At 39.4% G+C, this 17,224-nt stretch overlaps 1 protein-coding gene across 13 annotated transcripts in view; it reads right to left on the minus strand.

Moving 5' to 3' along the window:
• Nucleotides 1–17,224, minus strand: part of SUGCT (succinyl-CoA:glutarate-CoA transferase) — a 481,412-nt gene that overhangs the window by 168,265 nt on the left and 295,923 nt on the right. Inside the window, exon 13 of one of the 13 annotated variants that reach the window (XM_043540556.1) lies at nt 9,764–10,036. The exons of the other annotated variants lie outside the window; for them this stretch is intronic. Within the exon in view, the coding sequence (XP_043396491.1) occupies nt 9,908–10,036 (129 nt within the window). The 3' untranslated portion in view covers nt 9,764–9,907. Of the gene's footprint in view, nt 1–9,763; nt 10,037–17,224 lie in introns of those variants that run through there. 13 annotated transcript variants of the gene reach the window in all.

Here is a 17,224-nt window from a genome sequence, read left to right on the forward strand (position 1 = left end):
TGTTTATACTGAGGAGTAGCCATATCACTTGAACAATCTGCTATATGGTGTTTCTACTTTATTTTACTACTGCAACATATTACACAAGGACCACAGAGACGATCAGTCCTACAAGGATTTTAAGAAATACTTTAACACAAAACTTTTTAAAATAAGCACATGCTCTACTAAAACAGCAAGCATATACACTTTTTGTTTTACACTACAGTACCATATAAAGAGAAAGGTTATTAAATATTCTCTTTTCTTATAGCATAAGCCATGAAAGAGTGTGCATTAGTAAAATGCAGTGCATGTCTTGCGTGTGTTTAAGCTTTGTGTCTGCAAAACGTTTGTGAAAGCCTGCTAATGCACACCCATGAGAATTAGGGTATTAATATTAGAGTATGACTCACTTAATTTTACATTTAAAAAAAATGTAAGTACACAGTTTTGTGTGGGTTTATGCAACATATCCTTCCAGCATGAAAAGTAGTTTCCAGTAAAAGATAAGAGCAAAGAAGCGGTGAAAGAATACAGCTGTCTTTTCACTAATATTTCTAATACCTTTCTGTTTGAGTTAATTTTTTCAAAAACTTTAATGACTTCCTGATTGGTTACTTTCCCCACTGCCTTTAGCCCCAGAAGATTTACTTCTCCCTCAGCAAGAGTTGCTTGTGACTCAGTGACTGATTTTGCTCTCAATATAGCTTTTCATTAGAATTTGAGTTAAAAGTGCTGAAAGGACCACAAACTGCAGCTGAAACATAAGCCTGACATGTTGGCAGGGGGGGACAGTTAATGTCACTTTCCCCTACAGTTCCCGCACTCCCCCATTCTCTGACACAACTGACTCATTTCATCCCTTCAGAATGTCTCCCACATGCACACACTTAACATGCTGGGGTGGCAGGAATTGCTTCTGTGTGTTTCAGTGAAAATGCCCAAGCTGGGCAAAGCTGTGATGTACACAAAAAGGCCCAACCAGTCAATCAGAATGTGGCTTCAAACCATCAGAATCCACAGCTGGATTCTGATTAACTATACATCCTCTTTTTGTATATGATTAGTTTCTGATGTTTCAGGTTTATTAAGCAAGTACTGTATGGCCACCATATTCCTGACCATAGTAGTTAAATACTAATACGTTCTAAGGGAGATGCGAAACCTTCAGGGTAAATTTTTTCTGCATTGATTCATTTTCCATGCACCACTTAGGTGCTGCAAGGGGAGACGACACTGGTCCTCTGCTGGCATTTCAAATGCCAGGTGGAGGGGGTGTAACTGGAGCGCAATGTTTTCTAGCAACACTCAGATTGTACAGATGGATAGACACTCAAAAGTCTATTTTCATGCACAAAAATCTAGTGTGCGTATACAATGAAATTAATTGCACAAGTAGTCTGTGTGCACAATCCTACACACATTTTTACAAACGGCTTTGGACTTCTCTAGTTTTGAAAATCAGCCCCACAAGTAAAAACTAATGCACTTGACAAATAGTAGTAGTATAGGAAATAAACTATATTTAAAACAGAATACAATGAACTATTTTTCACTGCTTTTTAGGTTTACTTCCCTAGAGCTACAAAATGAGCTTCTAATGAGCTTTGGGTAATCACATAAATAGAAAACCTAATGTTGCAATGCTTGATAGCGATCTCAACTACTTCGATATGTTTTGTATATGCCACAAAACAGTGGTTTGTTCATGAAATGGAACAAAATTTCATGTGTTACTTGTACTTTGGCCCTAGGCATGCATGTGTTGAAACCATAATCCCCAGTGCATTTCAGAATATGTTTAGACAACCTGAGTTGCTCTGTGAAAGCCACCCAAAAGGAAAACCCCTATTCCATTAAAAACACAAATTACCAAAAGCTAAATTTTTTAAGTGTCGCCTCCAGTACAGAAAGAAAGATTTCCAATACACTGCTTATTTTCCCTGTTAAAAAAAAAAGGGGGGGGGGGGAGGTGATGATGCATTCAGACACCATACAGGAAAGCTGCAAATTAGCTATAGGCTGATCCACTGCATACACATTATATTATATTGTCCAAAAGAAACAAAATATTCTCGGCCAAGACAGGAAATCTCTCCACTAAAATGTCTTTGCACGTGACTGTACTGATGTGTCCAAAACACAGGGATGGGTCTTTCCCTAAGGTACACAACAGGCACATTCTCTTTTTTCCTTGTGGGGAGGTTAAGACCAAAAGCCATAGGTGAAAGGTGCTAAAAATTAAATAACTCTTTTCTTCTGTGTAAGTTATTTACAGATATTACATGTACCCTGGCATCACAGACATTAATGGTGTTATCCTCACAATACCCCAGCGAGGCAGAGAATAACTTTCTATAGATGAGGAACTGAGGCACAAAGAGACGAAGTCACTTGCCCAGAGTCACCCAGAGAGTTTGTGGCAGTCGGGAATTGGACCCAAATCCCCTGAGTTCCAGTCTACTGTTTTAAATACAAGAACATCCTTCCCAACCAATATTAGCTTACCAGATGTTAACTAATAAATTTATACTACAACTTGCTAGCCTAAGATTTTATTTGCACCAGCAGGAGTTTAGGAGACAATTCTGCAGCCTGAGAACAACGTTTTCTGCAGAGATGGACCCAGAACTGGATGTGAAGTTCCCCCAAAAGTCTGTGATTGTTCAGGTCCACCTGTTCTTCACAATAACTTTATCTGAAACTAATTAATCTTGTATTCATTTATGAATTTCCATCAGTGAACAATAAAATCCAACAACACTTAACTGTTACCCCAAACAAAACAAGTACTAAAGAAATTACATTCTGTACAAATGCTTGGACTAATTTCTTTTGCCTGCACTCTGAGTGATTCCCTTTGGTGAAAATGCATTTCACAGTACAAACACCTTTTTGCACTGCTTACAAGAGCATCAGTATGGGGATGACTAAAAAATAATTCACATTTGATTTGAAATTCATTGAAAGAGACGGCACAATTGACAATCTATAATCTGATCATGAATGAAGATTTGGTGACCACACAAGCAACCAATAAAGCCGGAAGCAAAAGAGTTACTCTAGAAAAAAGTTCCTTCGCCCATAAAAAAAAAAGTTCACTAACCCTTCACAGAGTATTGTATTATGTTATATTAGCAACAAGGCATGGTATTAATTAATTCATGAAAAAAAAGAAAAGTTACTATGAGAAGTTCTACTGTCAATGAGAAAGGTAAAAAGATAAAGAGGAAAAAAATTGAAAATGTCACGGGGCTATATACATGGGGCCTGATTTTCATTTATATTAAGACTCCTGTTATACAGCTCTCTCTGTGTAAAAGGATCTGTCATGTAACTTATGCTGATTGCAAGGCCCTACATCACTAAGGCCAGAGTGATGCCTTAGTGTAAATTAAAATCTGGCCTATGAAGTGAACACTACTCAAAGTCAGAATTTTTTTTTACCATTTAGAAGATTAGTTGCACCCAGTATAAAATATGAAATACGCACTTGGTAAACACATTGGACCAAATTCAGATCTGATGTAATCATGCACAAGCCCAATTACTTCAAAAGGGACCAGTTGTGGAATACAGTAGGACTTCGCATGAGGCCACATGGCAGAATCTGACTCTAACTGAGCAGCTATGTTAATTTAAATGGGATTGAGTTGTAAAATATTATTGAATATGAGTAAGTGAGGTAGATTTGGGCCATCAATAATCTCCTGAAATAGCTATCAGGAGAGCCACCTCTGGCATTAAAGGAATAGAAAACCGCACCCCAAGAGAAGTAAAAAAGAAGGGATGTTGCAATTCTGAAATGCAACATCATAGCAAGGCTGACCATCATCAGCAAGACAAGAGAGAAAAGGGAAGTCCAATTATCCCATCCACCAATGTTTTCTTTCTGGAAACAGGAATGACTTAAAATCAAAATATAATACTGATTATAATACAAAATATGCTGATATTACTTAGTTCTGCCATGAGTGCAGGGGCCTGGATTAGACAACCTGTTGAGATCCCTTCCAGTCCTACGGTTCTATGATTCTATGAAAACTAGAAATGGACTTTCTGACGCATTCACATCCAACACTAGATTCTGACAAATGTGTAGCACAGCAGTTCTTCCCTTGTGGTCTGCAGAGCACCCTTGGTCCCCAGAACACTTACAGGTGGCGTGCAAAGTCCAGCTCCTCCTTCTAGTTTCTATTTGAGAGTCTACACACCAGTAGAATACTCTGAAAAAAGGTGAAGGCAGCAAAGCAGCCTCTAAAATGTTCTTAGCCGCTATCAACACACACTTCTGGACTAGATGGACCACATCTCTCTCTCCTGATATGGCAATTACTGTGCTCACATAAGAAGAAAATAAAAAGGTGCAGGCAGCATGGAGAAAGGAGAAGGAGCCAACAGCCAGGAGAGAGAGCCAGCTGAGTCAGGGAATGGAAGAAAAAGATTAATCAGAATGTGAAGAGAGAGGAAGACCAGGAAATCATAGACAAGGGGAAGACCATACTGATCTCACATACTGTTCTGCTATTAACCACTGAAATGCTATTGCTTTCCTCTTGTGGTTAAAAATGACAGTTTTCTTTAACTCTTCAAATTACCTCTGCTCCACCTTCCAACTGTACTGAGTGTCAAGGATTATTAACTGTATACTTACCAATCAGAAGTGCTTTTGGGAAATATAAAAGGAAGTAGCTATACAAATGATGGGATGCAGAGACAGACAGAAGAAAGCAGCTACAATTTACTTTCGTTTTGATTGTTTGTTTTTTTTACCAGGACTCCACATAGACTCCAGGATCATCCGCGGGTGACACAGATGTCTCATTAGTTGAAGGCTGGTAGCCTGAACCAAAATGCCAAAGAGACTGAATCAAACAAGCCACAGGTCAGCAGCTCTGCTGGAAAAATATCTTCAAGAATGGAAGGAAAAATGAGGGGCAAGAAAAGCTATGTCAGACAAACGTATGGAATCTCCAGATGAGCCACATCCATGCCATTTGTTGCAGAATATTAGCCAACAAAAGCCTCCAACCAGCAACGCTACTGCAACATGAAGAAACAAATCTTTCTGCTGTGAAGGACAAGCTTCCATGGGTTTTTTTTCCCTGTGCAGCTGAATAAATTAATGATCAACTCCCCAAAAACTCCCAAGGAAGTCTTTATTCTAATTTCACAAGCTTTGGAGGCATCTTATCTTATGATTCTTCAAATTGCAAAAGTAGGAAAATCTCATGATACTAGGGAGTAGTTAGTTCTGTCAGTAGCAAAGGAAATGATTTAAGTGATCTTTAGTGTCAAGATAAATAAGTGGCTTACTTAGTATTGTACCCCTGTCAAATAAAATAACAACAAGAGGAATCTGTGACATGGCTTAAAATGTGAAAGAACAACATTCTTAAATACCCTTTTGCAACTCAGCTTGGTAGATCAACTAAAGTGGCTTCCAATCCACTTCTCAGTTAATGTCAGATATATTTCTGTTGGCAAAGTACAAGAGAACCCAGCATTTGCCACCTGGTCCATATCTGCAAAGGCTATTTTTCAAATCCTAGATGGATTCATGCAAGTGAGTGGCCTTGAGTGACTATGCTGTGCAGGGAGCATGACACATGAATATGTCCAAATGGGTGGGAAAACCCACCCTCCTGCTCTCTTGCAATGAAGTTTGTTCATTTCAGGAGGGGAAACACTGATATGACTATTTGACAATTCCGAAATATAAGCCTTCCTGTCTGATCACTCATTTGTGTGGTCCCATGCTTTGAAGACCTCTCATGCCGTGTACAGCTGGCTTACTTATCAGATACTTTTGTCAATTTGAGTGTTGTGAGAATGTGCAACGAAGAGGACAAGACTGAAGCCATGCTTTTAAAATTTGATCTTATGGACTCTGCAAGTAAATGAAGATAGTTTTGACATGTTTCCTGCCTTGGATGGATGCCAGTGAACACTTTCCATTTAAAATGAATACACATATTATTCAGGAAAATTTGACACTGCTGAAATAACTTCCCTGTGAATACCTCTCCAAAGACTAATACAGTGATGAGTAGATCAGATAGTCTTTCATTGCAGCAAGGAGTGCGATTTAAGGCTTGTCTTCAAAAGAAGTCAATCACCTCCGAGAGACACTAAAGACCTCATGCAACAACTAACCTCTGAAATAAAAGGCTGCAGCTACAGATAAATATCTAGCACTTATAGATCAAGCACTGAAATGTGTGATGCCTTTCATATCAACATACCTATGGGACAATGAATTTTCAGTGCTTGTGATATTCAAGATAATGTACAGATCTAAAACTTGAAGCTGGCAAAGATCTGTGACCACAGTCCATCCCAGCATCACAGCACTATGTCCAAGAAAGCAACCCATTCATCACATTACAGGTATGCACACACAAATTGAGTACTAATATTTTTCCATGTAAGCAATTTCTGTAGTTGCCACAGGGATGCTGCGTGTTCGCAAATGTGAGGGTAACTGGGAGGCTGGAAGAGACAATGAGCACCACCAAAAAAAAAAAAAAAAAAAATTGAGAAGCCTGGTCGTATAAATATACCTGCCCGAAAATTTTATTCAGCTAAGACCTAAGATACTGTAGTAACAATGAAACTGCTGTAACTTGAATCCTGTGTATGAGAGCAGCCCGCTTGTAAAATGAGGTTAACATTAAAATACTAAATACCCAGTATTAACTTAGATTAAACTAAGATTCACATATTTGTGGATATGTGATGATTTTTTAGGAATTTGTATTCATGTATATTAACACTTTGCCTATGCTGAACCCAATCTCTAAATTCCCCATCCGCAGAGATCAGGTTAAAAAGATAGTAGTGGCAGCAGCAGCGTCTTGAAATATTGTAATACTAAAGCCTATGAAACACCTAGGAAAGAGGAATCCTAGGAAAAGCAATTTGATTTGTTATTTTGAAATGCACTGTATTGAATGAATGTTAGGATAATGGTTCAATTTGTAGAAATCTTGCTTGAAATCCAAGGTACCAAAAGGGTTTCTAGTTTTTTAATAGTAAAAGATAAAACAAAAATGACCTTTTCCCTTCACAATTGGCAGTAATAAAGTAAAATGTAGTCTACCATACTTAGGACCCCAAGTTCCTTATTTTGAAAGAACATAAGGGCAGGTTTTTTAATGTAATAAGACAGCCATCTGCAAAGTAATTTGCAAGATTTTATCTAAGCTGATTTTAAATTATGTTTAGCTTTTACATTGAAGACCAAGCCCCAAGAGGAAAAAAATGGAAGAAATTAATTTGTTATTACTCGTTACTTGTTTAGGGTGGTCTCAGAAATGACTCTTTCAATACATAAGCTGTGTTGTTCAGGCCAGTCATATCCATCTGGAACATGCAGGTAAGGGACATATGCTTAAAGTATTATTATCATGTACTGTCTGACATCACCAACAACGGACGGCCCTAAGTGTCATCACATATATGATAAATGGGAATTAATCAGGTCATGCTTTCCCAGAAGGAAGCCTTATACATTGCTCTTTCCAGCAGAGGGAGCATCACCACTGATATCTACTGTACAAGCTGCACCACAAAAAGAAATCCTGGCTGGAGTTGGAGCACTAGCTCAACAAACTAATACATCTTAATCCAGGTCACTGCACTGACATTCTGTCCTCTAATGCTCTATGTTCCTTTGTTGTGCAATTCCAGCTCACAATGAGGTTTCAGTCGACTTTCAGATCTCAATCATACCAGCTTTGGAAAAGGAGGGAAGGAGGAAGGAAAACGAGGGGGTTTCACTTGGGGGACAGAATGTGGCTGCTCCCAGAAAGGGGAAACTTTAACCCACTTGTCTCTACTGAATGCTTTGATTGCCTATGCTGTATGCTAAACCCAACATATATATTCTCCAACAGAGATCAAATTTAAAAGGGTGGCGATGGCAGCAGCACTGTAGAGGTGTTCTTCAGCTAGTCCCTGGTTCTGTAAGCGGTTTGTGCTGTAAAAATGTATCCGGCTAAACACTTAAAAAAAACCAAAAACACTGTGCAGGCATCAGCAGTATAATATTAAAGTCATCAGACTGCAGCTAAGAAGTTGACCATGCCAAACTCTTTTGTATAAAAATAATCCTTAATGAGTTATTGACTCAGGTCAATGTCTGGATTCAGAACTTCATAGAACTATTAGAAGGAAAGGAATGGAATGGAATGTTCAATCTCTGATCAGATTCCGTAAAGTCAGAGGAAGGAAAAATGTCCCGAAAACTTTGATATCCGGTGGTGTGTCCCAGAACTATTTTAAAGGTGTATTTCAATTTTATCTAACGTGCATTGCTATGCCACAGTCACCACCGATCTCAAACACCACCACCACCTGAATTGTCTTTGAAAAGCTTAAAAGCACTAGGCTTGTGGAAAATAAAACACCTAAATGGTACTCCGGTGGGTTACCTGAATGCAGTTCTTTCACTGAACACTCCTTTTAATTTCTGCATCTGCCTTGGCTTACTGGACTGAATGAGAGATGTTGTCCTTCGCAGGAGGAGTTCCAAGGCAGAGGCCAAATTATGTAATGTCAACAAAGGACGGCAAAAATATTAACAACCATAGTTGGACTGGACTTGAAAGACTAAAGATGGGCCAAAGCCATTGAATTGAACAGTCCACAGATTTTGAACAGTGCAAGGTTCAGAGATGTCCAGATTTGGGTGTTTCCTTTAGGCCTTTATAAAGATAGGGGCCGTTTGCAAAACTCAGGTCAATATCTGGATTAAGAACAACTTCATAGTGTGAAAGTGTTTGGAGCCAGAGTTTTGGTTCAGGCCCCAACTCCATTAAAACAAGAAAGACTGTGCACTGTTTAATATGGTTGCAGTGGAAATACACTTGCTTTATTGTATCATGTTTAAATAATTAAAGTCACTGTAAGTATCAGATCTTATGGGAGAGCATCCCACAGTGTAATACTTCTTGCCATTAGGAATTTTTACTTGACAGTCAGCCTAAATTCCTCCCTAATTATAATTCCCTAAACCACCCTAAACAATTTCTCTTGTTCCTTGATGTTTACATCCTTCAAATACTTGTGCTAAACACAGCCCCTCTTAATCATCATTTGGGCAAGCATAGTGTAGCAGGATTTCTAAATACTGTCTCACAAGCGTTCTCAGGGCAAGCAAATACTGGCTAGGAGAGGGATACAACCTAAGCTTTGCAAGCAGATAGCCAGGGAAAGCTCCCTGTCTCTGAAGAGTTGGTTGCTGAACCTTTAGGAATGGACCAGTTGTAGAGTCAGCCTCACCACCTAGAGAATAAGCAGGGAATTCACCCCCCTAAAGCAGCCACTTTCTGTCACCTGGCAGAGTGTAGGGTCATTTGCATGGCGGCTTAGTGACTCTACATTTCCACTTGGCTCCTTCCCCACTTCCTTCATCCTGCAACGGAACCATGGCCCCTTCGGGTCTTCATGGCTGGTAAACTGAAAGCGTTGTGGGGTCATCAAGGGAAGTTTAAAGCTGATTCACCTAGCAGTAACTTGAAATCCACCCAGACATGAAGGGAGCATGGCAAGAGCACTGTCTACTCATCAGCTCCTCCCATTACTTGACTCTACCATTTACTTCCCTCCAGAGCATACCACACTCAGAGGCTTCCGTAGTGTCTGTAGGCCAGAAGAGAGAGTGCAGCAGAGCTGATGCTCTCATCCCACTGTGCACTGGAGAAATATCCGGCCATAATTTGCTATATTCTGCCTGCAAAGAAGAGGATAGAATGATGGCCAAAATGAGGGTTAATATGAACCTTTTAAACATGGGGGAGGGGAGTCAGGAAAAGACAAACATTTCTGGACTCTAGGATCATTTGAAAGTCTCGAGACCCCAATACCCAAATTAATTGTGTTTGTCTGTGCATGCGCGCACACACCTTTTATGAGAGCTACATCAGTGATGATGAAAGCTGTCAGACTGGTAGCCCTCGAAAATGTTTCTTCTACCAACAGACCAGGTGTAGCACAGGCAACAGCAGTGCAAACTCCTCAAAATGCACAGCCAGAGCGATTCAGTCCTGTCCTGGAAAAAACAGTTCTAAAGGTGAGATGGTACTCTACCCTACATGTTTTTTAATCATCAGGTCTTAAGTTTCTTTGCATTGCCAGTAGGTGGTTATTGTGGTGGTAACTTTTGTGATATGGACACAAACTCTCTAGAATTACAAAGAGATCATCATTTCATGTCACAATAGTCCCCAAGCATCCACCAGATAGCAACATACTAGACCTGAACAAGGGGTGTCGATCTACTAGTGGGTGCCAACGTATTAGGTCTGAACAAAGGGCCGAGAAGAAAACCTGCTATCCCATTATCAATCCTCTGAACTATGAAGACCCCATTAAAAACAAGAAGTAGAAAGAGGCTGTAAAAGTAGTGATCATTGTAATAGGTGAATAAATGGATTCTAGGATATTTTAAAAATCTCTCTCTCAGCACATAAGTCAGTATCTTATGAGGGGACCAATCGCTCATGTAGGGCTATATTGCAACAGTTATATACTGACCAACCTTGCACAAAGGGGAATGTGCCTGCTTAAGAGAGTGCAGTGCATACTCCTCTCTGAAGGAGAATACAGGATACACAGAGTCAGAAATTGTGGCGGGGCCACGCACAGGGTGTGGAAGGGACAAAGCTCCATGTACCCTCCCTTTCTCAGACACTTGTGCGGGTGCCAGTCACAACTGGCCTATTGTACAGATGGGAAAAAAGACAAAACTGTTTTAAATACAAATCAACGGAATTCCTGCTGAAATGAGAAACAGATCAGATCTGCATGTTCTACTCTGCATTAGGAATTGGTTTTCCTGAAACTAAAAGCTGGATGTTCTTAAAAACACATCATAACAAAATGACAGGAGAATAATGAGAAGTGAGAAATGAGGTAGACTCTTGCCAGATCAGTATCTCAAACCGGCTTAGTGAGTGCTCATTCTCTAGCCCACATATGAATGAAAATACAGAGAAACTGCTGGGCTGAAATAGATCTCAGGAGAGGTTTATGCCTGATAAGATGATGTTTGGTCATTAGTGGATGCAGAAGGACGATTGTATGCACACGATAATATCATTTAACTATAAAGTTTAGTAGAGATACTGCCCTGTATATCTTCCTCTCAAGTACCAATTTGTCCTTCACAGAAAATAGTGAAGGGAATCATTTAAAATCTTTTAATTAAAGAAATAAAAGAGTTTTTTTCTTACTGAGTAATGAAACTTTGAGTGATGTAGCTTTATTTTGATTTGCTCATTGCTCCAGTGAATGTGTAATTAATTGGTAAACTCTTTTAAATCATTGCAAAAGGTTTTCTGTTGATTGATTATTTTGGGGGTTTCAGTTGAGTATCTTTATATTTGCAGCTGTCTTATATCATGGACACATTCTGTCTTCTGCTTGGTAAACTCTCTTAAGAGAACATTGTCAAAGTAAAATTATTATTTTGTACATGTGTACGCAAACACATGTGTGAATTTACCTTGAACCATTTATGATGTTTGTTTACTTTTGGCAGGTTGGACTGTGAAACAAGACAGACCAGTTAGTTTCACTCACCAGTTAGTTATTTTCACTTTCTGGTTCTCATGCTCTGGCAAAAGAAAGTTGTCTTTGGCTTTCCAATTTTGGAGGGGAATATTTACATTATTTTAAAGTACCAGTTTTAATTAACTTACTTTAAAATAATGTAAACAGCAGGTGGCTAAGAATAAGGACTCCCGGGGTAAAATCCTGTCCCCAGTGAAGTCAGTAAGATTTCCTGTTCCCAAATCTGCTGTGAGCAGGTTGCGTGATCTTGGACAAACTACTTAACCTTGTTAATATTTACACAGTGTTCACACTACCTTTGGTACAGACATGCAGGAAGACAAGTTCCTTGCTCCAATTAGTTTACAATATAAGGGATCTTTACAATATAAAATTTTCAAATGTTGAATATCCAACAGTGCTCATTGAGTTCAATGGGTGCTGATGAGTGCTCAGCACTTCTGATAACCTTGCCAATTATTTAGATACCTAACTATGGATTGAACAGCCAAACTTTAGCCTCCTGTTTTTGAAACTCATTGGCCCAATGAACAGCCTTCTCTAAGGCACATCAGCTAACAGAAGGGCTGTTTCCCCAGTCCCATGGTAACTTTAGTAGCTTACCTCCATATCACACCTGATCCAGAAGTTTACTCCTGAAATCCTAGGAACCAGATTTTTCAAAGGAACTCAGCACTCAGGAGTTCTCAGTGTGAGCAGCTTGGTGAGCAGCACTCAGCCCCTAATCTCTGAGCTATGCTGATGGTAATACCCAAATACACCAGCCTTTTACAAATTAATTCAGAGGATCACCTACAGTACATTTGGAGGGAGGCATTGAAAAAATATTACACTGAAAGTGAAAACTATTTCTTACTTTTTTATTCTGCCGTAATTATTGTCCAGTTTTTGTAAATTCTCACAAACAGGCTATGTGAAACCTTTTGAGCATTCCCTTCTTTAATTGCTAGATACAACAGTGATCAGCTTGTATCTAACTCATAGGAAGGAGCTGAAACCTTTCCACTTTGGGATCCTGAATTTACCAATCTGATTGAGTGAAATAAGAAAAGTATTCTATGTTGACATTAATGTATTCTGCTTCCCCCAGAAGATTTTCTGTGGGTTGATCTTATCAAGTTATCTCAGGAGGTAAAGTCCTAAACTCTCGAGGTTTATTAAATAAATAAATAACTATATAGGATCATATTAACTTTATTCAGCAAAATGATGTAAAAACTCTAGGGATTACACAGATGCATGGAGGTTCTCACATAAAGCTCATATCAGATTTGTGGTAACAAAAACTGAATTTCATATCTTGGACACTTATGGATTGATTCTACATCCTCCTTCTCATGGGAATGGTCTCCTTGACCATTGCATGAGCAAGAGCTACTCATGTAAGAATTTGCATGGCTGCCCATATACAGTATGGTCAAATAAATCTAACCCCAATATATATTTAACAAGAATATTAGTGGAAGTGAAGGCCAGGATGATTTTAGCATGCTTCCTAAACAAAAATAGGAATGAACCAGCAAGAAATAAAAATTACAAGAAGAAAAACTGAAAACAACAAGAGAGGGGATAGATAAGATTATCTATCTGAAAAGGCCACTTCAACACACTATCACCCACTCATATTTCTCAGAAAGGGAGCGCTGACCTATATTTGATAAGGCTAAATTATTTCCAGTTTCCACACTGGAAATTTTGGAGACTAATGCACGTTTATAAAATAGTTACAATCCTGAGATTAACTTCAGCACCAAAGCTGGCCAAGTCAGACCTCTAAAGGCTTTTAAGAACAGGCTTAACAGTGATTCTGTGTGAACAGCCCTAACCTTACCTGCTAATTTCCCTTCCACAGCAACCTCCTTCATGAAAATGTTTTACTCTACAACAGTGGTTCTCAAAGCCGGTCCGACGCTTGTTCAGGGAAAGCCCCTGGCACAGCAGACCGGTTTGTTTAGCTGTCGTGTCCACAGGTTCGGCCAATTGTGGCTCCCACTGGCCGCAGTTCACCGCTCGAGGCCAATGGGGGCTGCAGGAAGCGGCGTGGGCCAAGGGACGTGCTGGCCGCCCTTCCTGCAGCCCCCATTGGCCTGGAACGGCGAACCGCGGCCAGTGGGAGCCCCGATCGACCGAACCTGCGGACTCGGCAGGTAAGCAAACCGGTCCGGCGCACCAGGGGCTTTTCCTAAACAAGTGGTGGACCGGCTTTGAGAACCACTGCTCTACAATTTACAGAAAATAGTCTGTCTTGCTTTTTACTGTTCAACAGAAAATTCTAATGAAAACAACAGAAAGCTGGCAAAACAATATAGTTCACCAATATTAAAAGAACATCAGCACTCAGGCTTTAATGGTTGGTAGGTATTATGGGCCAGATTCAACTTCAGGTATGTCAGTGGAAGTCTGGAGTAACTCTATTAACTTTAATGGAGTTATTCCAGCTTTGCATCAACGTATCTGAGATCAGATTCTGACCCTGTACGTTTGAGAGATATATTAATTATAAAAATTATATTAATCTTTTTGTAGTGCCCATCACTATAGTATCTAATGACTCCTGAAGAACACTGGTTGTAACCAGTCCCCATTACAATTATTAAAAACAAATATTAAAGGCACAATGTTGGCCCAAAACTTAGGTTGTGTTGCATCTGTGAAGCACAACTGTTTTGGAATGTTTGGATGATGAGGTCTCTGAGATAGCCAGATGAGAAAGAGAAATTAGCCTTTTTAACTTTCTGGGATACATCTAAAAGGAATGAGAGGATCCCCTGTAGTACTACCTCCTGACGAGAAATCTAGCAATATGAGCATGGAAGTTTGTATTTTATCCAAAGTTAAAAGAAGGTCATATGTCAAGTTCAATAGGCAATCTCTACTATGTGGTGGTGTGAGGTCCTACTCAGAAAGTTCAAGGAAATTGACAGAAGACAGGCACTATACAAGTTTGGTTGCCAACACCCTGTGATGGTCACTATTATAATAATCTTTATACAAGTATGTCTTGTGAGGTATCATTTGAAAACTCATAACTCGCTGTTCAATATTGTCCTGATAAAATATGTGTGGCAACATTGTATGTAAAGTTATAAAATTCAATTGTATGGTGTTTCTTAGAGATATTCCAAATCTGGGGAGTGGCCAAACCAGTTCCTCGGAGACAAAAGACTAGCTGACGCCTCAGCCAAATGGGCCATCAACTGTTAAATGGCTATTCATGGGCAGGAAAAAGGACATGGGCAAAAAATCTTCATCTTCACAAGAAACAATTTGGAGTTGCTGTACACACAGACTTTTTGTCTCCTGAAACTTAGTTGGTGATGCTTCTCGAAGAAGGGAAAGAAGTATAAGAAATGATGAGAGATGCCCCAAATTGTTCCTCCCTGCCTCTTTGCTCATGGCATCCTCAATACCTGAAGAACAAAGGAAGCAGCACTGGACTCAGGGAGGGATCCTGACTGAAAGAAGTTCAGCCAGTAGGACTGCTGAAATGTGGTGAGAGAGACCTTGCTTTGCAATCATTCTAGTTTGTTAGGTTAGGCATTAGTTGCGTTTTACTTTTATTTTTCTTGTAAGCAATTCCGACTTATGCCTCATTACTTACATTCACTTAAAATCTATCCTTTTGTAGTTAACAAACTTGCTTTATTGTTTTACATAAACCAGTGTGTTTGGTTTGAAGTGTCTGGGAGACTCCATCTGGGATAACAGGATTTATGCATATCATTTTCTATTAATAAAATGACAGACTTTATATAAGCTTGTATTGTCCAGGAGAGATCTGGGCAGTACAAGATGCACATTTCTAGGGAAAGTCTGGTACTGGGAGTTTGCTGGTGTCGTTCAGTAGTGTAATTCAAGAGTGGCTTGCTGTAGCACTTATACAATATAACTGGGAGCAACTTACATGCTGGTGGCTGTGTGCGAGCAGACCAGGAGTAGTTGCTCTCACAGCAAAGCAGTGTAAAAGGCACCCCAGGTTAGAGAGGTGCGGGGACACAACTGTTCATCAGTCCAGATTGTACCCTGGGTATGTCACACACCCCTCAACAATCTTGTCCAGAAAAGGGACATTTAAAAATGTGGAAAACGTGTGTGTGTGTGGGGGGGGGAGACAGTGTAATTTGTGACGTCACTGGTGTCAAGTGTGCATTTCTTCAAAATTGGCTAGAGAATTGCACTCTTCAGGGTGAATGGAAGATTGCCTTCTCTGAAGGAGGCATTGATAATTTCAGTTACAATGAAGGCCGGAGAGTCTTTGTAAACTTTCATCAGACATGCTGGACCAGACCTTCCTCAGTGCTTCCAATGCTTTTTCTCTCTGTGACTGGCCCAAAGTCAGTCAAGGCAGGTGGGTCTGGGATGCTAGCTTTTTGATTCCGGTTCTTGTTTCCTTGGTCCTAGCAAGATACTCTATGTTTCTGATCATTTGACTGGCAAAATCAGAGGAGATAAAAGATGTGAAGGGAGGCATTCCAGGTCCATTGATCGGTTTCCGTACAGAACTGTTTGACCCATTATGACTTAATAACCTCAATTGTGGCTTTTTTAGTTTACTTATGAGTTCTAAATAAGGCATTGTAACTGATTACAAAATGGACTATGTATTTATTTGCAAATCATGATAACAAAGTAGCTAATTACAGCCTAGCCAGCAAGTATATCCTAGACTCTCAGGCAAATGCTACATTCTTGACTGACTTCCACCATCTTTTTTTTAATTTAAAAAAAACAAACAAACAACAAACCAGGAACCAAATACAAAGAAATGCTAATGGTGCAACACAGACAAATGGCTGACCCTGAACCCTTAACTCACAATGCCCTGCTTTCTTTCCCCTAGTGGAATGACCTAAGGAAGGAATTAATTTAACTATACATTTTCTGGCTTTTGTAGGTCAAAGTCTTAAGGTTACTTAAATATGGAGAATGATGGGTGAGGGTGAATTTAATAGTTAATGGATTTTCCACTAAATGCAATGACCACAGCTAAACAGATTGACAAATCATGCTGTGTGGTAATCATTTCTTTTCCATCAGCTCATTTAAATTCATTTAACTACAACAGTCTGAAAACTTAGCTATGTATTCGTGTGTGTTTATACACAGCACAGCGTGCACAATTATTTGTACCACCAGAGATTTACTTTCAAGCCAGAAATAATGTTAGCTTTCTGACGCAGAAATAAGAGTTTCTCCAGTTGATGTGAATTATTTATTTTAATACAGGATACTAAATCTTGCTATAGGACATGGCAGTCATCAGTTGAGAGATTATGTACTGGAAAGGCCAAACTAATAATATTTACAAATATAACATAACAAGCTTACAAATGAATAATGATTACACAAGACAAGTGCTCTGCATTCAACCAAAGTGAAAACTAGAATCAACTGAATGAAATCCAACCATTCAGAGTTAATGCACAGGTTTTGACCAGCTTCTCTCGTATGACAAAATAAATAAGACACTCAAAGTCACTTCTGCAAAAAGAAAAGGAGTACTTGTGGCACCTTAGAGACTAACCAATTTATTTGAGCATAGCTCATGAAAGCTTATGCTCAAATAAATTGGTTGGCAGTATGCATCCGATGAATTGAGCTGTAGCTCACGAAAGCTTATACTCAAATAAATTGGTTAGTCTCTAAGGTGCCACAAGTACTGCTT

Source organism: Chelonia mydas, chromosome 2, assembly GCF_015237465.2.
Source record: "Chelonia mydas isolate rCheMyd1 chromosome 2, rCheMyd1.pri.v2, whole genome shotgun sequence".
Classification (NCBI taxonomy): domain Eukaryota; kingdom Metazoa; phylum Chordata; order Testudines; family Cheloniidae; genus Chelonia; species Chelonia mydas.